This window comes from Euphorbia lathyris, chromosome 2 (genome assembly GCF_963576675.1).
Source record: "Euphorbia lathyris chromosome 2, ddEupLath1.1, whole genome shotgun sequence".
NCBI classification, from domain to species: Eukaryota; Viridiplantae; Streptophyta; class Magnoliopsida; order Malpighiales; family Euphorbiaceae; genus Euphorbia; species Euphorbia lathyris.
In genome coordinates, this window is record NC_088911.1 from 58384980 (window position 1) to 58406776 (window position 21797).

The following is a 21797-nucleotide window of genomic DNA, read 5'->3' on the forward strand; positions in this document are numbered from 1 at the left end:
TGAATCTAATAATTTCTTTCGTGTCACCATCACGGAAGGAACCATGAAAATCAGAAATGAGTTTATCAAACTTAGGAAGAAGAACTAGTGGTGGAGGTGGTGCTTGAAATGCAGAAGTTGATCCTCTCTCCATCTTAAATTCTAAAGGGGAAAATGAAAGTTACTAGAATAAAGAATTATGAACACACAAATCGTATATTTATAAAACTTCTATTCAAAGTCAACACAAAACTTTAATGATAGATTGATATTCGAAAAAGACTATTGAACTTCTATTCAAAGTCATCATTAAATAACTGTACTTAAAAACGTCTCTTGCTCTTCTATGAAATATAGTGGACAATTAGGTTGTCGATATCTATGTGATATCGACAACTAGGTTATCGGTATCACATAGATATCGAGAACCTAATTGTCGATATCACATAGATATCGACAATTAGGTTGTCGATATCTATGTGATATCGACCAAACACTTATCAATTGCAAATAGGATATCGATTGGTATCGATAAATATATGCACAAAAATAGAAAATAAACAAACAAGGAATGTAGGGTTTGTCGATATCACGTTGATATCGGGAACTGCAAACCCCGATGAACCCTAACACCAGAAAAAGTAAGCAAAACGAAAGATTCCATCTCAAACCCAGCGAATGTACATACAATACAAGAACCCAGCAAATGTACATATAATACAAAAACCCATAAGTAAAATCAAGTTATTTACCCTCTTTTTCATCCTTCCTTCTGAATCTGATTCGTTCTCTGAGCTTCGCGTTCTCGCCATGTCCACTCCAAGTTAGAGAGATTCGTCGGATTCGCGCAATGAAACACCGGTAAGTTAGAGAGAGAGAGAGAGAGAGAGCGTAGTGTTAGAGAGATGAAGTTCATTCATTAATGACGATGGCAAAGTTGGAAGAATTTGTTGAAATATATTAGTTTTGAATTTTTTTTTTTAAAGAGCTAAAAATGTAAACTAACCCCTAAAATGGGCTAGTTTAGTAATTCTTCCAAAAAAAATGATCAAAATTCGACGAAATCTCTGTACAACTAACAGACAATAGTATCGGTATCTAAAAAAATGGATAAATAAATAAAAATGTTTTAGTTAAAACAATTCAAAATGCAATTACAAATAAAATTGACTCAAATAAAAGTGAATGAAATTTACTAAATTACATTTACAACCAATTTAACATAATTTTATAAAGAAAAAAAACTTCAAGCGCAACCAAATAAATTTCATCTCATATGATTCAATTTCACCCAATTTCAACGAATTGGGTTTAATTTCATAAGATTCCATTCAAGTTCTTCCAATTTAATCGGATTTCATCCAATTTAACATCCAACAAACAAATAAAAAAACACAACCAAAAGCAATAAGACAAAACAATATATATACACAATTTATGAATTTGACTGAAATACAACGAGACAAAAAAAAATCTACATACCTCTAATTTTCAATCTGAGAAAATATCATCCAATATCAGATCTACCAGAAACGTGATTTCTTAAGATCTATCTTTTCACTCAGAGAAGACTGAACATCCCTTCTGTACAACAACATGTTTCATAGAAATTTATTTGGGTATTGCTAAATACCGCCCTTAATTTCCGTTTCACCGCACTGTTTTGACCATTTTACCCTTGCCACTTTTTTCCCCCCCTGAAACCTTAAAAACTCTCTCTAGTTTTCTCTCCCGAGCACAAATCCCGGATTTGAAAAAAATGGATCAAAACATTCCCGAAGACAATGAGTTCGAACACGAGGTAATATTACGAGAATTAAAAACGTTATTAATCATTTTTTTATTTTTTTTTATTCGAATTTTGCCTGGGCGGGTGGCGATTACCACCCGTTCCTTAGGCCGATCGGATGAACTACCCGATCGGCCTAAGGAACGGGTGGTAATCGCCACCCGCTCCACCTATGGAACGGGTGGTAATCGCCACCCGCTCCACCCATGGAACGGGTGGTACGCGCCACCCGTTCCACCTTTGGAACGGGCAGTACGCGCTGCCCGTTTCCACCTATGGTGGAACGGGTAGCCTGCCCGTTCAGGCAAAAGTGGACAGAAATTGCCCCGAACTAATTTCGAACGGGAGAAATAGACCCGAAGTATTTTTTTTTGTAATTTTAATGTAAATTTTTCGTATATTCAGGTACCGATAGAAGATTGGAACCCCGATAACATTGATTATAGTTCGCGTTTTATAACGGATACCGTTTTCCCCTCCAGTCAGGATGCTATTGATTGGGCAAAAAAGATAGCTATTCAGAATGGGTTTGAGCTTGTAATATCTTCGCACAAAAATGGGGGTAAACAGAAGTTGTTGCGCTGTTCACGGGGTGAACGATATAGAGGTGTTGTGAAAAATGATGAAGATCCTGCAATTAGGAAAAGTAAAACTAAAGCGTGCCGATGTAAATTTCAGATTAAAGCCTATCAACATGCAGACCTTTCGGGATGGGGGATAAAGGCTAAGGCTGGGTTAACTGGAATGCATAACCATACAATGCGTATGTATCCAGAGGGAAGTCGGCAAATGAGCGGACTCAGTATCGCATCTAAACAAATTGTGCGTGATATGTCTTCAGCTCAAGCAAAGCCTTGTGCTATTTTAGCAGCAGTTAAAGAAAAACACCCAGAGGACAACTCAGTAATTAAACACATATATAATTACAGGGACAAAATGAGGAGGGACGCGTTTGAAGGTAGAGACCTGGCTAGTCAATTCTACCATATTGCTGTGGAGAACAAATATGTCAATTACACACAGGCTGATTCAGGTGTGATAACGCATGTGTTCATGGCACATCCAGAGTCAGTTGATATGTTCAGGACTTACCACTGGTACATCGGCATTGATTCAACGTACAAAACAAACAAGTACAAAATGCCGTTTGTTGAGATTGTTGGGATGACGCCATGCAATAATAACTTCAAGATAGCGTATGCTATTGTTAAAGACGAGACCGAAGGGAGCTATCGTTGGATTTTGCAAAGGCTGAAGATTTTGCTTGGGGATGATCTTAACCCGACCGTTGTTGTTAGTGACAGGGAGCTTGGGTTATTAAAGCCGATACAAGAAGTTTTTCCACAAGCAGCGCACTTGCTATGCACTTGGCATATTAATAAGGATGTGGAAGATCGTGTGTATAGAATCATCGAAGATGCTTGATTATCAATACTACGCAATTCGTGTATATGGAGAGACATTTGTGAGTCCAACAATGTTCCATCCTGAATTTCCATTTATGTTTTGCTTCAAGCTTCCGTCTGCTGGTGAGTTTCCAATATACTCAAGGAAATATTCCTAGTCATATTCAAACATTTCTGAAGTGGTTTATGCCTATTGATGACTGGAAAGCTATGTTCGCCAGACTATTGCGTGATAATCAGAGGGGAATCATCCCTAAAAAAAATTTCAACTCCATCATCTTTTTAAGATGGACAGAGTCTGAAATTTCTCATAAGGTTCATCGAACTTATCCTTACTCGATCGTGAAAAATTGGGATCGCTATAAATTAGAGGTTCGAGTACTACAGAGTATCAGCGCTTTAAAGAACGATTACCTGCCAGGACGAGCTTGGCCAAGAAATAGAGGAAATGCTCCATGGAACATTTTTCCTGTGGAATATGAGACGAATATTGCAGAGGAGAAAGAGATATACCTTGCAATACAGTCAGGTGTACCAGCGACATCTTCACCAAACATTCAGGTGTACGAAGAAGATAGTGACTAATGTCTTTTTTTCCGGTTTATGTCGTTGTAATGTCTTTTTTCAGTTTATGTCGTTCTAATGTATTTTTACAGTTTATGCAGTTTATGTCGTTCTAATGTATTCTTAAATTTGCAATAATAACAAAACATACCACAAAAAAAGTACTAAAATATCAATCCACCAAATTCTGTCAAAATAGTACTAAAATACTACAAAATACAGTCATAACTCACTTGGCCAAATGCCAAGCATCCATAATCTCCTCTAACGACTGCCTATATACAATCGCAGCATCCTCGTCCAGATGACTCATGTGATCCAGCACAGTTTCACCCCAGCCAGATAATCGACTAACCCACTGTAAAAAAGTAAGGAACAAAAAACAAGGTTAATATCATTTCACATTTCAGTAAATATCATTTCACATTACTAGACCAGTCAAGAAAACCAAAAATAACTTATAATCTCACTGTTCGAGCGAGTATAAACAGCCGGTCCGGGTGCAACAATCTCCGGAAGTAGACGAGGGTGTGAGTGACGGGTGTACCAATGCATGTACTGATCCTCACAATCTGATGGAGTATGTGCTGGAGTGAATACAGACAGTATAAGGACGGACGACTGGGGAAAAGAGTCCCAAATACCCTGCACCATCACAGCTGGCACCTCTACACGATACTTCAAACTGGTCCACGGGCGAACAGCCTTAGAAGGCTGCAATATCGGTCTAGGAATGGTCTGCACATGTCCAAGCTGTCGAAGGCATCGCCCCGGCATGTACGGCTCGATCACATCCCGATATCGTATCCATCCAGAATATAGAGTCCTCGGGGTCTCAGTAATGGCATCAGGGCCATACGGCATCCACATGACCTACAGATGTATAAAATTACATTAACACATACAAGTAATACACAAATTTGTTTTAATTGAATAGTATTTATAATTATAAAGCAAGTATACCTCATCTGCTGTCAACACATCAAGCCGGGCACGAAATGCTCTCAACCGCTCATCGCTCTTCTCCATCGATATAGATGGCCACAACGAAGCCCTAGGAAGATCCGGGTCAACTGTAACTGCCTCTCGATGTGGCCTGAAGCAAGGAAAATACTCGTAAATCCAGGACTGGAGCAATGTCATACAACCCGTCATCTGCCCGCAATCTCCTCTGGTAGCAATACCAAGATGACGGTATAGATATGCTAGTGCAGCTGATCCCCAAGAAAGTCCAACGGCTCCAGCCGCCGAGTCCTGCACCTCTAACAGACAAGAAGGTCGGATGCGGTCACCACTCTTGTCTACGAACAAGGTGGAACCGAGCATCAGCCACGTCCAAGCTATAGCCTGGGTCTCAGGAATCCGATCACCTCCACAGCGCTCCATGACGGAAGCGGCTCGTATACCACCAGAAGCATAATGACGGGCATCTAACTCAACCCGAGTCGCCCCAAACAAATCCATCACGCACTCCTTAAGCTCATCAACAGTCGCATCAGCAGTCACCATGGCACCATCTACGGGGATGCGCAATATCTCCCACACATCATGCATCAAAATGGTCATCTCGCCAAATGGCATGTGAAATGATGACGTGTCTGGCTGCCACCGCTCAACAAATGCTGTGATCAGTGCAGCATCTATGTGACTGTGCATAATACCAGGTAAATGGAACAAGCCAGATGACTCGATACGCGACTGAATCGTCCGGAAAGAACCACTGTACCATAATCTCAGCTTCGTGCAATACCCTGATCTGGTATGACACCTAAGGACGCCCCTGTCCTGACCGGCCCATATAGCACATGCAATATGTCCCAAAAAGCTCGGGATCACAGCACCATCAAATGGACCCCCGGGGACGGGGTCCTTCACAACCCAGTCATCCTCTACACTCCTCGATCGCTTGCTGCTACCTGAAATTACAGCAAACGGTAGACATTAATTTTTTAGTATATTTTTCAATAATCACGATTAACACAAATACAAATAAACACATTTTTTAATTTCTCTTACCAGAAGAAGATGCTGCGGTAGAAGAAAATCGTCCGTCTCGACCCCTCGTCACAACGCCACGATCTATGGGGATAGTATCAGCACTAGGACGATGCATAGAAGCATCCCCGTCCATGTCTATACCAGCCGCCTCATCCCGTCCCTCAGCACGCTCCGCCTGTGCAGCATGTGCCCTCCGGGCGTCCGCCATAAACCGCTGCTGCTCCTCCCGGTCCCGCCGAGCAGATGCAGTAACAGGACGTGAAGACGTGCGTCTAGGGTCAGCTCCCTCCTTATCCTGTAATATTATTTATTTATAAGGTATATTCAATTTAACATAATTTTTTTTTTCTATACGTTCGGGTTTGCCTACGCCCGGTCCGTGCAATTTTTTTTTTAAAAAAATTCAAAATTTGCCCCTTTTTGGCCTGGGCGGGTGGTTTACACCACCTGCCCTAAGGGCCAAACGGGTGCGGCGCACCAGTCGGCCTTAGGACCGACCAGTGCGCCGCAAATGTTTGGCCCTTAGGCCAAACGGGTGGCGCATGCGCCCCACCATAAGGTGGAGCGCATGCGTTGTACGCGTTCCACCTTAAGTGGAACGCGTACGTCGAGCGATCCACCCTAAGGTGGATCGCATGCGCCGCGCGCTCCGCCTTACGGTGGAGCGCGTGCGCCGTGCGATCCACCCTAAGGTGGATCGCTCGACACTATGCATCTCCACCTACGGTGGAACGCATAGTTCATGCGTTCCACCGTAGGCGGAGATGGATTCCGGCGCCCGCCTAGGCGAAATTCTGGGATTTTAATCCCGAATTTCGGCCCGATTACTCACGATTTTGATAAAAAAATTTTATGGAAATACTTACCGTAATACCCATGTATCCTTTGCCGATGCCTCCTCTTCGTGCCATCTCGTTTTTGGTCGGGTTTTTTTAGAATGGAAAAGATGTTGAGAGGATTTGGAATTTCAAAACTTATGTTTGAAATAATGAGAAGGGCAAAAAAGTCAATACAGGGCGGTGAACCGGAATTTTAGTGCGGTATATAGTCACCCACAATTTATTTTCATCATCAAACAACTTCTTGCTTCTATCAATATCAAATATCAATTCAGCCACACTCTCATCTTTATAATCAGAATTAGAAATAGAAGGTCAACTGTAATAAAATCCAATTTTTATCACCTTTCAACAAAAAAATAATAATAATAATAAAGAACATAAAAAGACATGGTAGAACGCAATAAAAACAAAAAAAAAATGATAAAAGTCCACTTTAAAAACGCATATAGATCAAAGAAAACACAACTCAAAAAGCACATGAGTAAAAATTCAAAACACACAAAAAAAATGGCAATTAATTAAGAAATAAAATTTTTAAACATAACAGTTATACAAAGGAACGCAACCGCAACTTGTAGTATTTTAAGTAAATTCCCAAAACTCCCATCTGAGTCCTTTTTCCCGTACGCCTGTTAACAATGGAAGATTATTTTACTAGTAGTATACATGGCAAAGAATTCAGTCCAGTGCAATTATAATTGGAAATCTCCACATAGAACCTTTTTGTTTTCTCTTCTAACTCGAGCACCTGAGTATAAAACATACCCTTTACTTATGAAATCCATTATTTCTTTTTCTTTTAGTACAATAGCTTACAATTATAATTACAACCCTAGCACCAAACTGCTTTAATATCTATAAATCTGCAAGTATGCTGCGGTTATTTATATACAACTCAACCCTTGCAGATGTACAACAATACTTTCAAAAATATAAGCTTAATTACAAACGGGGATTATTTGAATGCAAAGAAACCTTTTCGTGATTCATGAGAGTCGGAGAGCAGATACCAATCAATGAAGTTGTGGTCTCCGAATTCTCTTCTTCCTTGCAGGGATTGAAGCATCTCCACCCCCTGGAAACTCCCACTTGACTACATCCCCATCCCACGAAGAGCTAACTAGCATTGGATAAGTGGGATGCCAACTACAGTCTCTCACAGGCGACTTATGGTGTTTCAGTACCGCAACTTGTTCTCCACTCACCTACATTGTAATCAACTTTTGACTTTAGCTGCTTTGACCAAATAATAAGAATACGCATAGCCGCTAAATTTTGGCCCATATACTTGCTACAATTTGCCTTTTTGACCCTATGTACTTTAATTTTCGCATATTGCTATTTAATTATTTTCTTTTTTTAGAATCTGACCATTGACATACGGTTTCATAAGCAGTTCATGGCCAAATAAGTTCTCAAAGTTCACGTTATGTTCCCTAGCCAAGGATCTTATCACAAGGCAATTAACTGAAAACTCTAGCTGTAGGAGCTGCCTTTTCTCTTTGTTATTGTTTCTTGGTCGACCTATTTTGGATAAACTTCAGCTCATCAAAGGGAGACTAAAACCTTGGACCTCGTTAATAAAATTCTTTCTTATTCATTCCATTTGTCAATTAAATAGGACAGGTTCAAAACAAATAGGAAGTTTAACATAAATAGGAATCCTATAATATAGGAATTAAACTAAATCAGTCTTCTAATATAGAAATAAGAATTACATAAAGTCTCCCAATGAGAATAAAATAAATCAGGAACATTCTAATCTGTAACAGTTCACACCTAGTGGTTTTTATATCCTTTTATATATGTGACAAACATGAGAGGATCTTAAGTTCGTAAGAAACAGGGCTAAAGTGTTTCAAGCTGCATCAGTTACTCATTTCAGTTTGCGATGATATGCAGGTGAAAGCATGCACATAAAGGAAAGCAGCAGTATAAGTTTAAACGCTTACCAAGTCATACACGTAAACGCAAGAATCATGAGAACCAGTGTATATATATTTCTGACCCGTGCTGCAAAAATATAGTTTTTTTAAAAGAAATCACATTAGAACCTATGCGTAAGGATTTATGTCAAGTGTAGTAAAATGGTTATAATCAAGAGTAAATAATTATTTAGTCCCTGCATGCATTATAACGAAATGCTAGTCAGTCCCTATAATTTGAAAAATACATGAGGACATCCTCCAATTTTCATTCCATAGACTCTTAGGTCCCTCTGTCTTTTATCCATGTATTTTATGTTAGCCTTCAGTCTTATTCTCCAACTTTTAATATGAGTTAATTTCTCTGCAACAAAACATTTTTAGCTCATAGAAACAATGGAGAAAAGATAAGTATAAAGAAAAAAAATTGAAGGAAAACATTGATTACTATGAACTTTCAAATTTAATTTCACAAGGGCAATTAAAATTTCATCATTTTTCTAAATTTTTAACTTCAACTAACAGATAAGTAACTGAAAATTTGAAATGATTCAGATGGAGGAACCTAACAATTGAATTGACAAAGATAAAAGTGAAGGACGTCATAATGTATTCTTGAAAATAGGAGTCACTAGTATATTTCGCTATAACTCAAGGACTAAATAAGTCTTTACCTCATAATCAATCACCCTAGAAATAAGAAGATATAAACAGATCTCAAGCCTGATAAAACTGGATGACAGCAAGTCATATGTGATTAAGTTTCTCAGTCTTGGATTTGCTTGGGCAAAACAGCAAATGAAAATCTAAATACCATAAACAAACTGCTAATACAAAAAGCAGCAAGAAAAGGAAAATGTTCGACTCACCTATACGTGGGGGAAAAGTAACAACGAATAAGAGTACGCAAGACAGAATGACCTTTATACGTAGCCACCGACTGATCACCTGGGTGTTTTACATCTCTAGCCTGAGGCGGGTAGTCCATCCATCTGTAGTCCCATTCATAATTCCTATAACCTACATTGCTGCAGAAAAGAGAAAAGTAACATACAATTTAAGGCCCAAAATACTTTCAACTGAACATCATTGCACGTTGTTTTAGGCAACTTAGGATTGGAGTTTCCCAAACAACTAAAATGTGTTGCAGGTAATAAAAAAGAGCATAAATGGATAGAGGCATCTTGTCGTCATATCACAGTTTCACTGAATAAACACAGATTTCCAAGGAATAAAGGAGATAAAGTAAGCATACCATGTGGCATTAGAAGACATTTTCCGGATATCCCAAAGTTTGATAGTCTGATCTTTACCATTAGAGATAAGATAACGACCATCTCCACGGCTGTCTAGAAATGTAATGCCTTCTAAGTGTCCGACAAGCACTCCAGCAGGCTTTGATCTTGCAGTAAAGCAACGTCTATCCCAAACCTATACAAAGAATAGATGTTACCTAATATCCATATTGAGCACCAGTATCCTTTAATTACCAATGGACAGTGCAAAATAGAACATTTCTACTCCATCAATTTGTATGCCACAAACTTCCTCATCGATGCAGAAAAAATGAAAACTTGAAAGGCCAGAGGGAACTACATCTTCCTCTTCAATCAGTAATGTAGCATGCAACTGAGGCAAAAGAAAATATTTCGAGAATCCTATAAAACAATTAAACCCAACATCTAAAGAAAGGATCTTCGAAGTTCAGTAACCAATTATGTCTTAGTATGTCAACCACACCGTGATCAGCATCATAACGGTCTATATGGGGTTATATTCCTTATGATATGTGATTTCTCTTACTCAATATCTTTAAACATATTAGTATATTACTTATAATTGTGTTTCCAAGAGGAAAGAGAGGGAGGGAGGGAGGGAGAGAATCTCCTTATTCAGGTAACCAAACCTCTTAGCTGTTGGAATATTGGATATAGTAAAACCTTGTACAAGCTCACAAAAAAAAAAAAAAAAAAACAAAAAAAAAAAACACACACACACATTTAACCACTAATGATCAATGCTACTCTTCAAACATAGAAGGATAAATGTCAAGTTCATTGAATTCAGATACCAATTGATGAATCAATGATGCAAGTATTTTTCCACTTAAATACACACCCCAACAAGACAATATGGACTTCACTGCTAATTTTTCAGAGTAGCATATCATTACAAGATCATCATCACAGAAATAAGCCTGATAGAAAGAATTCAGTTCAAGAGTCCATTGTGAGGCTACTCAACAGTCAAGGAAGAAATAAGAGCAAGCAAATGATTAAAGATGCAGATTATATCCCATAGCAAACTTAGAAGCATGAATATGTCCATAGAATTAACTTTACTAGAACTTTGTGTACAATAAACTAAACTTACCTTACAGAAGTTATCATCACTCCCAGAATAGATAAGATGGCCACTTTCATCGGCAAAACATACAGTGTTGACATCAGACTGCAGCATTAAAAATAAAGGATGAATTATTGAAGCTCGGCAAGTGCACTTTCCAATTAGACAATAAAATGACCCTAAGCAACTCCTAGATGTAAGAAAGGAAACTCATATTTGACCAGGAAAAGAATTATTGCACACACTGATTCCAGTCTGATTTACAAAAGATTAATACTTAATTGAATTGAACCCTTTCTAGGCTTCTCAGATGTTTAATTTTCCTCTTCCTCGATGCTTATCATTTAATGCTTAAATTTAGCGTGGTAGATAAATAAGCATTGCAATACTTCTATTACTTGAATCACAATTAGTTCATATGATTGATGACAACCAAAAGTTGTATTGTCTCAACTAAATTAAGCATAGGCCATATGATGCCCAGGCAAGATGCATTAACACATGATACAACTGAATTTAGACACTAAACATGTATGAGCGGAAAATTGCAAATAATTTAACATCCTCAGCCAATCACCATGAGCATTTGATGTTGTCATAAACTTCAACTATGAAGTGGGCCATCATATGTCAAGGGCTTTTTGCTTTTCATCTTACTAAATATTTAATATCAAAACAAAATTCACACAGCCGTGCACCCATCCAGTCTTGGCCTTGTTTAGAAACTTATGGTGGTAGTTCAGGTTTGCGAACTGATAGTTCAAGTTCAAAACATTTCTAAACCTTAACATTTAATCTTAGTGCCTCAATTGCGATGGTTTTAACTAATAAATATATTATTTTTATATAAATTTGTTTGAGAAATTCAAACATTTCAAACATCCATAATATATTTTAAACGATTATAATAATTTATATTAAATGTCACACTAAAAAGGGTACAAATATTGGCAATTTAGTCAGAAAAAAAAAAAAAAGAGAGAGAAGAAAAACATACTTTTATATGATTAAAGAAGGAAAAAATCCAAACTGGTGATTCTAGTCCAATTAAGGTCCCTGTCTAGTCATGGTTCCAGGCTGGTTTGACTGGTATGGTCCTAGTTCAATTGGACCGTGGCCAGGGCTACTAGCTACAATTGGCACAAGGTTTTGTTATAATACTGCTAGGTTACACATACAATATCCTGTGCTACTAACAGAACGGGCAATGCAAATGAATAGAAGTTCCATGAAGAAATGTCCATGGAGTAAATGACCATGCCAACAATTATGCCAGTCAGATAGTAGATAATATTCAGAAGATGCTTAAAGCAACTATAAACATACTGCATGTGCCAAAATTCGAAGTGAGAGCTTCTTTGCTTCAAGATCATAGACATATATGGAATCATCACTGCTTCCAGCAACAACTTCACGTCCATCAGTGGAAAATTTCACAGAGAAGAGTCCAAAAGAATAGGCCCCCTCATCATCAGCAGAGAAGTCCAATCCATCATGAATCTCCTATAAGTGCAAACATAAGCACTTCAATATGAATTAAGTTTGTACTGCATAAATATAAGATTACCAAATGATACTAACTAGAACAAACATGGATTATGCATCAACAATTATTTACAATAAGGTATTTTAACTGATTATATATGTATCTGTAATAAGTAATTATTAGTGCGTACTGTGATGTTTGCGAGTGATTCTGTTGCAGCAGACCCAACATCAACAATATGGACAATAGGTGACATGCTGGCATAGACCTGGAACATGAAACTTCTTCATTCAGGCATTTGGTGAATATTTATATTCTGGTTTCAAGACCATTAAGAGACATCCAGATCAATAAACTCACGAGATGGCGCTGATCTGGTGAAAGAGATGTATCAGTAACTGTCCAACGCAAACTCTTGGCAAGGATGTTCTTCTGAACTTTCCACCCTTGATCCACATTATATATTCTAATGTGACTTCCCTGAAATGAATATTTGTCAAAAACAAGATCAGAGAGATTCACCACAACAATAACATATCTTATTCCACAAAGAGACAGGTAATGTCCCAAACCGGTCTGAATACAAAGCTCTAAGCCAAACACCTGAAACCCAGCAACAAAGAGAGAACCATCAGCAGAAAATTGGGACACATAAGCTCTGCTAGTCATCTGGTCAACAAGCCAAGGACCATTGACTGGCAAATATCGGCCAAGCATATGGCATTGATCAGCTGCAGAGAACCTTCCCCTTCCTGAGTAATTACCTTCTCGACCTGCCAACATCTTAACAGTGGATACAGGAAGCTCCCTCGTTCCAGGTATCACTTGGGCCAGCCATTTGTTTGGTCTTGATTTCAACTTAGTGGAAAGGGAAATTTCATGATCTAAATCATGAGATGTTTTCTTGGATCTCTGACTAGTACCAATTTCGTGTATGGCTTTACCTTCATCATAGTTTTCAGAATCAATATCCAGTCTACTCATAGAATAACCCATTGCGTCTATGGAAGCCCAGCCACCAATAAAATGCATTTTACTTCAGAACCAAATGGAACAGCTTGCGTTGCATAAGGATTCACAACAGTGCCAAAACTTCATTAGATAATAATTAAGATATCTGTAATGCAGCTCCTACAAAAGAAAAAGTTAGTATCACTTATTAGCCTGTATGTCTCTTTTTATTTAAAAGCCAGATGAGGTGATAAAATCTTAATAATCCAGTCTATTTCACCAACTACAATATCTCTTGAACTCCAACATCACATATGAATAACAATTTCGTCAAAATAAAAAAAATCCTAAAGTTAAGGCTGTAGCCTCCAAACTATTCCGCATCTTCAACTCAATCAGTTTTCAGCGTGAACCGGAACTAGTAGTCAATTTCAGAGTATCATGCCATGGACTTACTTCCAAATTTAATAAAAAAAAAATCATATGTAAATGTGAATATTTGCAAGCACTCCTAGTATCTGACTATTTTATCCAAGTATCAATTGACTGTCTCGTAATTCCCAACACATGATAACAAAAAAGAATCAAACACCTAATTATTTCAAATGGTTAAAGAACTGGATACAATCTGTTATCTTCCGAAATAAACTTCGAACGGATTACCTAAAACACAAAATACAGGAAAAGAAACCAAGAAAACAGAAATCAGACTTCAATAACAGAAATTCAAAAAGAAGAAGAAGAAGAAGAAGAAGACCAAACCGATCTTCACCCACTCCGTGCACAATAGAAACGCACCTCTTCACTTGATTGAAGCTGGCATAAGGTCTTATCTAAATTTACATAGGGTAAGGTCTCATTTTCTGAAACAAACACAAGGAGTGATTGGATGCATCGAGTCTACTGAACACTAGATGAGTCAACGCTTGATGATGAGTATGATTTTGTTGAGGTCCTTATGATGTTTAGAATCTAACGGTTTGAGTCTCGGTTTACGTCGCTTCGGATATGTCCATCGAATTCTATCGCTCTGCTACACATTATTTGTCAGCTTAGCTACAATTCATACTTAGCCTTTTTGGCGGACACGTGTCTCACCCATGGTTTTTATTTTCTTATTTTAGGCTTAATAAATCATCTTACTAAACTTGTCCAAAGATTGTTTCTTAACCTATCAAAATATGTTAATAGCTCTCTAAATTTACATAAAATATTTAATTAGTCCTCTAAATTTACATAAAATATTCAGTTAATCCTTTAAATTTATGCAAAATGCAATCAATTGATTCATCGGTTGCGACAAAAGTAAGTTAAATGCGGAAGATGTATTGCACACGTCTTAAAAAAAAATAAAACGACCAAGATCGAGGGTATGCTATTTTAATATTATCGAATACAAGTTTTACAGTTGAACAAGTAATAACTTTATTTTCACTCTAACTTTGAATTATGTAATAACATTCTAAGATACGTACAATACATCTTCCGCATTTAACTTACTTTTTTACAATCAATGGATCAATTGATTACATTTTGCGCAAGTTCAGGGGACTAATTGAACATCTTATACAAGTTCAGGGGGCTATCGAGACACTTTAAAAGTTCAGGGAACCAATCAAACTTCTTAGACAAATTCAGGAACAAATGATGTATTAATCCTTTATTTTATCAAAGTCTCTCATGGTTATACATGGTTACATAAAACTCCATATGGGATGTAATATTTGTCCTCTTTCACGCATTTTTGTGTACGATTGTTAATCTTGTACACAAAACTGTACTACCTTCAATGCATTACTTATATAATTTTACACAATTTTATATATAAATTGAAGATTGCACATCAAAATGTGAAAAAAGACAAAGATTATACATCATATATATAATTTACCCGTTACATAACTAGCAAATTAGCTTGCTGAAAATTAAGAAGAAAGTCTCTTAAAAAAACAGAGAGCGTAAACATTCTACAAATTGGGAGATAAGGTTTATTTATAATTACAAAATAAATGACTTTAATTATAATTATCTTTAAAATCATAACACTTGCATATTTAATATATGTTTAGTTGTTAGTAGATATTCATTTAATATATCACAAACATATTTTATAGGTAAATTATACTCACTTTGGTCCTTTGTGAGGTGATATTAGTTCTAAAGGAGAGTGAATAGAACTATTGGTTAATTTTAACCCTTTTGAAATTATGCTCACTTGACGTGCTTTAATTTATAGAACACGGAGGCAAATATTTAATATCAGAAGCAGGTTCAGATCGACAACAAGTACCGTCTACTAAGCTTGGTTTTGATATATATATATATATATATAGCATTTAAAAACAAATCAAACAGAGACAATATATATGTAGAGAAACAAAGTCGGAGCATAAATAATCAGAAGCAATAAGGACAGAGTTAGAAAATCGTTATTCAACAGATTTATACCTTCTTCTGAGCTATAATCCACTAAAGCACTCTTTCACGAGTAGAGCATGAACCTTTATACAATAGTCAGAGCCTCTATAAAGTACCTTACTTTATAATATCTCTCACTATCTATTTTTCTTCTATTTGCTTATAACCTAAACAAACAATAGAGCTTATGATGTAATATTATGAACAATAAGTTCTTACAAAGAACACAATGAAAATCTAAATTTTTCTTTTGGATAAACACATATATGAACAATGACTTATGTATTTGAATATTGCTCTAGACACTTCTTGAAGTTTTTTATCTCTCTGATTGCTTGTGAATTCTTCAACTTCATAAGAGGCAAATGGCTTGGTATTTATACTAGAGGCTGGTGAGAGATCCGTTTGAATTTTGAACTAGCCGTTCTAAGGAAATGGATCCTGTCAACATCAGCTTCTAACATTAGTTGTCCTTTTAGCAAAAAGTTTTCTGTTGCAGACTCTAAAGGCTCTTTTGTCTTGAGTCGTGGTTTTCTGCCAGCTTTTCGCTGCAAGTTTGACAGAGGCACTGTTGAGGGACATTACTTCTGTAGCATGTACTTCTTGTTAGACTTGGGAACACGCGTGATTTGTCCTTTGTCAATGCCAACTGTCCTTACGCTTTTGCTTATGGGCTTCTAATTTAGAGGGCTTCTGGATATTCTTTGGGGCTTTTAATTTTGTGAGCCCATTTCCTTCTGTTTTTAAATAATGCCTTTATCTTAAGATAATCAACAAGGTTAGTAAAAACAAATCAATTTAAATTTAGAGTTCTTAATTAAATTATTTTTGGGTTCTGATTAAAATATTTTTTTCAGAATAAAAAACTCTTGGGAATTGTGCTTCAACACACTCAACTTTACTCATTTTCACAATATAGTCACAAAACTTTAAAATGTAACATAAAAGTTATCGGATTTTACACCTTTTAACAGTATGACGACTAAATTTCAATTAACGCCTCAAAATCACCCATGATAATCTCAAAATAAAATAAAAATAAAAATTAAGGATATGTTAAGAAACTTTAATTCTTCGACTTTTTCGTTTTGGATTTAAGTGGTGTTTGGTTAGGAGAGAGAGTGAATATATTTTTCACAAGTAATATAATTCACCAAAAGCTATGAAACAATGTCTTCAAAGTCTTAAATCATATCATAGAAACAAGTAGAGAACACAATTAAACCAAAATATCTGAAAATAATAAGCACAATTCACGAATAATCATGTGACAATGTTCAAAAGTGAATTATAATAAAGGAAAAAAATGATTTTGTTCATCATCGCTTAAGCAGTTCCTGAGCGGTCTGGACAGCGTCCAGGCGGAACTCGAACAGCTAAAATTCATCTAGGGACCAAAAAAAGTCCAAATGGACTAATCAGAGAAAGTTGAGGCAAATTCTTGATTTCGAACACTTAAATGGTCTAGGCGACATTGTTTTTTTAACAGTGATTTAGAGAGAAAGTTCTAGGAATAGTGATTTTGGAAAAATATAAAATGTGGTTTTATGGTAAATGTGGTTCTAAACAATTTTAATTCTTAGTCAATTTCATTTTGAGGTCTTCAAAAGGTCATTTTGAGACGTTAATTGAAGTTTAGTGACAATAAGTTAGAAAGTGTAAAGTTAAGCGACTTGACACTCCCCTTGGATGTCCATCATTACAAATATGACATTGGCTCATTAAAAACCCTACCAAGAAAAACTTTGTGGGACAAAACCTTTAGTTAAGAAAAAAGGTAAGTATTCTAACTATTTAAATAAAGTTTAAAAAGCTCAGAGTTGTTGCTTTTATCTACATGCTCCTAGGTCAAGGCCGCCAACTGTCGATGGAAATAGTCAGTAGGCTGACTGTGGTCGAAGTTCCAACTCTACCTAAGATACCCACCTAAGACAAGAGGGATATTAGATCGGTTAGACAGTCCAAGAGCTGGGAGGAGCTGGTACTCAAAATCCCCAATCTGCAAAAACAAAAACAGGATTATCAGTACACGAAAAAACGAAAAAGAAAATAAAATGAAAGAAAATAAAAGAAATAATCAAAAGTGATACCTAGACCATTATCGTAAGACCATTTAGCTCCTTGAGGCTCTCCGAGCAGTAGAGATCGAGCCCATGGTGAAGGTGGGTTAAAGCTTGTGTGGCCCAGTCATAGCTCCCCACCAAGCTCAAATCAGCCAATACAGGGAGCACAACCATAGAAAGGCCAAAATCACTCGTACATAATAGGATGGTGGAGATCAAGTTAAGGAGAAAACTACATGCATACCGCTCCACCTTTACTAGGCTCAGTTGCCCCTGGCCCCTAGTATGATAGTGCTCACATACTGTCTTAACTTAAACTCGAGCAATGTCGAGGTGAAACCCTAAGAGATCATCCATCTCAGTAAATTGAATGTCATGATGAGTCAGCATGAGATCAAACTTTACCCGCTTCTTGAAAAAAGGTAAACTAGTAATCGCTGTAAAACCAAAAGGTGTAATAGTCATCTGCCCACCGGGAGATGGAAAGTGTGAGTGGAATCCATACACCAGTATATCAAGGCAGTCAAGGCTCACTTCGAAGAGTTCGGGTCCACCTCGTGAAATTGCATAAGGAAAACCTCAAAGCTCGAAGCCCTAACTCGGAGTTTCACAGCATCTAACATAGTCTTTCACCACGAAGCATATAGGGATGTGTTCCCAACCGCCTTGCACTGACCTTGAGCCCGTAACATGGTAAAAATACGGTCATCAGTTATATTTTAATTTATGTCTATGTTATGTAGTTTAAGTTTCAGGTTTTAGAGCGAAAAATCAGAAAAAAGAGCCAAAAATGCAACTCCCTCGTTTTTCTACATGTCATTGCCGATCAACCACGTTGTGTGTCCGTTCAACCATATCCTGCTAATTTTTGGCTTTGATCGGCATGTGGCAAATCGACCACCTACTGTGGCCAATCGACTATGTCTAAACTTGAACATGGTCGATCAGCCATAGGTGCAGACCATACGATTCCCGAATGAATTCTCGCTCTAAAGTGTAACTGGACTAATCCTGAATACCCAAAACATATGGAAATGGTCCAATAACATCCCTAAGCATATTTCTATCCTCGAAACCCACATGCATCAGCTCAAAACCCCAATTTTGTCACACACAAAAAACTCAAAATGGATAAAAAGGGTAAAAGCATTCAAATAACCAAAATCAAACGGTTTTGAGACAATATGTCTCCCGAGAGATAACCACAGAGACTGGCTCCCCTTTAATATGAACTTTACTATACTTATTTGAGGCTTTAACCCCATGGTGGATGCCAGCGGGCACTGGGACTAGCCTCGAGAGGTCAGGGACAAGAGTGGAGTCTCCGATATCCTCCAACACTTGGATGGAAGATCTTGAGGAGGCATAAATCAAGTCTCATCACTTGGAAGAAATAGAAAAGGCATAGATATGACTCGTGACACCCTCCTTGGTATATCTTGCAAATAGATTGACCATATTTTTGAGCTTCTTCAACTGATCAATGAGGGAATTTTTGGACTTTTCTATAGAGAAAACTAGGAGGTTAGTCGTTTTGAAATATGAAAGGGTAAGGGGAAAAGAACTTTAAAGGTTACTTATATAAATTTGACCAAGCGGATGGCCGATCAGCTATATACCGTGGCTGATCGGCCATCACTTATCTTTTTTTTATCGACCCCCAATATGATCGATCGGCCATGTCCGGCCAAACACCATGGCCGATCAGCCACCCTTTAAATCAGTTTTTATTTTTTTTACCATAAACATGATTGATCGGCCATGCAATTAATGTTTAAGAGGTGAAACGACATCAGGGTTTATCAATGACAGTCCGCCAAATGGCACATTCAAATACATCCTAAAATTTAAGTAGAACGTCAGATTTCAGAAGTGAAGCCACGTCAGGATCGAACAAGGCCATTCCCTAATGGATGACAAGTTCAAACACGATCCAAAATCAAATGCGATGGAGTTTCGGAGGTGGAACAACATTGTGATTATGTATCGGCAGTCCGTAGAAAAATGCCACGTTCAAATACAATCCAAAATTCAAGCAAAATGTTGATTTTAAAGGTGGAATAACATTGGGGTTATGCAATAGCAGTCTGTAGGAAAAATATCACGTTCGAATACAATCCAAAATTCAAGTAAGATGTTGATTTCAAATGTGGAACGGCATTGGGATTATGCAACGATAACCTGTTGAAAAATGACACATTCGAATACAATCCAAAGTTTAAGAAGATGTTGATTTCAGATGAAGCAAAACTTCACTTGATCACACTTATCATAAAATTCCCCATGCAGAGATGCTTTGATTAATATCCCCAATATGGAGGCAAATTGTCTCGAGCAGATCTATAGGCAAGTTGTCGAGGCGATACTTGCTCAACCTAAACCTCTTGGACAAGGTCAAAAAGGTCCAAATCAAATTCAATTCATTTTTATGTATTATTTCAATTTTCTATGATGAGATAAATCCTTTTCCCGAAATAAGGGATCTTACTTGCAGGAAGAAAAATACATATTATGTAGACTACCCCAACCACATGCAGATCAAGTTGAAACCCTAGAGGATAGTCGACCACTCAGGTTTGTCTCTATATTCCCTCTCAACATGCTCTTTTCGATTAAGTGTTTTAGCACCAAGATCGGAGACCAATATCTTAGCTTTAAAAAGTGCTTAATCGGGAGGCAGCTTGTGAGCACCAACTTTTTCGATCCTTATGATGAAATTAAGTTGCCTTTACTCAGCATGTTACAGGTGGACCCCATGTCACGTCAAACAAAATCACAGATTGAAACTCGAGTATATTTTAGAGGTTTTTAGGGCATGCCGATCGGCCAGAGATGAGTCAACATGCTACGTCAATTAATGAAGGAGCTCTGAACATGTCATGGCTGATCGACCATGGTAGGTGGACAATTGGCCATGGCAGGTGGCTGATCGGCTATATCGGCAGTTGTGGAAGTTTTGTCATAACTTCGTGAAATCAAGGAAGCACTCAAGATGTGGGTGAGAAAGAAATGCAGAAAATGCATAAGGGGCTTGAGGGTTCAAAAGTGGATAAGGAGAAATTTGAAAAGAAAAAGAAATCCTACAAAGCTACATAGAGTGCTAGAGAGGGATTAGAGAGAGAAAATAAGAAAACGTAGAATTTCTTGTGGTTTTCTTTGGGAAACACCAAAGTACATGTAGATTATTCTGTAATAAGCAAAGAAAGTCTTATAATCACCACATTAGAACCATTCCCTTCTGTTTGTACTATGTTCCATTCGATTGCGTTCGTGAGTCTACCTCTACTCAAAGTTAGATCAAAGCGCAGAAGGTAACTCACTAAAGGGTTTTAAAGCTCTCCTTAAGGTGTTGAATTGCGTTTAATTTTGTTCCATTTTGCATTCATTTCCCAAAATTCGAGCAGAATTCTTGGGTTTCTGTGAAGATGGCCGATCGACCGCCATCATGGTCGATCATCCACCCACCATAGTCGACCAGTTATGTGTCCAAGAATCCAGAAATTCTGATTATTTCTCTTTCATTCGAGTTTGGGTTGTAGTTGTTGTTTTTATCAAATTTCAATTGTAGTAGGTTAAAATAGTCTTTATAATGTTTAACATGTAATGTTCAATTAATCATGAGATCTAGAGGGTAGTTTAGGAATAAAATTAATCATGTTTAACCTAGCGCCGCCCAGACCTTCACCAACATATAAATGGGTTAACACAAAAACACGCAAAACAAAAAAAAAACGAACAAAATAGTAACACACAGTTTTCACGTTTTTTCGTGTTTTTCACGTTTTATTATTTTTGAATTTGTTCATATTTTTTCATTTTTCACGTTTTGTCATGTTTTCGTGCGTGTTCACGTTTTTGTGTTTTTCCATTTTTTCGCCTTTTTTATTTTTTTTCTGCGTTTCCGCATTTTTATGTTTTTTCACATTTTTGTATTTTTTTGCATTTTGTGACTTTTTTGTGTTATTTAGTTTTTGTTGTGTTTTCTCACGTTTTCATGTTTTTTTTTGCGTTTTTCGCATTTTCATGTTTA

The 21797-nt window shown here is 37.2% G+C and overlaps 3 protein-coding genes across 7 annotated transcripts; 1 reads left to right on the forward strand and 2 right to left on the reverse strand.

The window, feature by feature from the left end:
• Positions 1–1657: 1657 nt before the first annotated feature.
• Positions 1658–3193, forward strand: LOC136217024 (PKS-NRPS hybrid synthetase cheA-like). Its single transcript, XM_066003597.1, has 2 exons — positions 1658–1780; positions 2174–3193. Exons 1-2 carry the CDS (start codon positions 1739–1741, stop codon positions 3191–3193), a joined length of 1062 nt encoding a protein of 353 aa, XP_065859669.1. The 5' UTR covers positions 1658–1738.
• A 699-nt stretch (positions 3194–3892) lies between these two features.
• Positions 3893–6937, reverse strand: LOC136218344 (protein MAINTENANCE OF MERISTEMS-like). The gene is made up of 5 exons (XM_066005149.1): positions 6603–6937; positions 5755–6031; positions 4702–5654; positions 4209–4611; positions 3893–4096 (listed from the first exon to the last, which is right to left on the reverse strand). The coding sequence occupies exons 1-5, from the start codon at positions 6645–6647 to the stop codon at positions 4089–4091; spliced, it is 1686 nt and encodes a 561-aa protein (XP_065861221.1). The 5' UTR covers positions 6648–6937; the 3' UTR covers positions 3893–4088.
• Positions 6938–7331: 394 nt separating this feature from the next.
• On the reverse strand, positions 7332–14318 carry LOC136218345 (LEC14B protein). 5 transcript variants are annotated; one of them, XM_066005154.1, is made up of 11 exons: positions 14085–14318; positions 13912–13949; positions 12939–13392; positions 12696–12815; positions 12526–12603; positions 12176–12352; positions 10877–10954; positions 9759–9934; positions 9373–9531; positions 8531–8591; positions 7332–7783 (listed from the first exon to the last, which is right to left on the reverse strand). In XM_066005154.1, the coding sequence occupies exons 3-11, from the start codon at positions 13365–13367 to the stop codon at positions 7592–7594; spliced, it is 1470 nt and encodes a 489-aa protein (XP_065861226.1). In that variant the 5' UTR covers positions 13368–13392; positions 13912–13949; positions 14085–14318; the 3' UTR covers positions 7332–7591. The 5 variants fall into 5 exon arrangements, with proteins under 5 accessions (XP_065861226.1, XP_065861222.1, XP_065861223.1 ...); XM_066005150.1 differs by lacking the exon at positions 13912–13949 and having other exon boundaries at positions 12939–13466; XM_066005151.1 differs by lacking the exon at positions 13912–13949 and having other exon boundaries at positions 12939–13466; positions 14049–14318.
• Positions 14319–21797: the final 7479 nt, after the last annotated feature.

Excerpts from the sequence above, each read along its gene's own strand:
- LOC136217024 (XM_066003597.1), top strand. The coding sequence starts at position 1,739 with ATGGATCAAAACATTCCCGAAGACAATGAGTTCGAACACGAG. Across the intron at positions 1,781-2,173 it reads ACAATGAGTTCGAACACGAG|GTACCGATAGAAGATTGGAA; the intron begins GTAATATTACGA and ends TCGTATATTCAG.
- LOC136218345 (XM_066005150.1), bottom strand. The coding sequence starts at position 13,367 with ATGCATTTTATTGGTGGCTGGGCTTCCATAGACGCAATGGGTTATTCT. Across the intron at positions 10,955-12,175 it reads TTCGAATTTTGGCACATGCA|TCTGATGTCAACACTGTATG; the intron begins GTATGTTTATAG and ends TTAATGCTGCAG. Across the intron at positions 9,935-10,876 it reads GTGATGATAACTTCTGTAAG|GTTTGGGATAGACGTTGCTT; the intron begins GTAAGTTTAGTT and ends TTCTTTGTATAG.
- LOC136218344 (XM_066005149.1), bottom strand. The coding sequence starts at position 6,647 with ATGGCACGAAGAGGAGGCATCGGCAAAGGATACATGGGTATTACG. Across the intron at positions 5,655-5,754 it reads TACCGCAGCATCTTCTTCTG|GTAGCAGCAAGCGATCGAGG; the intron begins GTAAGAGAAATT and ends CTGTAATTTCAG. Across the intron at positions 4,612-4,701 it reads ATGTGTTGACAGCAGATGAG|GTCATGTGGATGCCGTATGG; the intron begins GTATACTTGCTT and ends ATACATCTGTAG.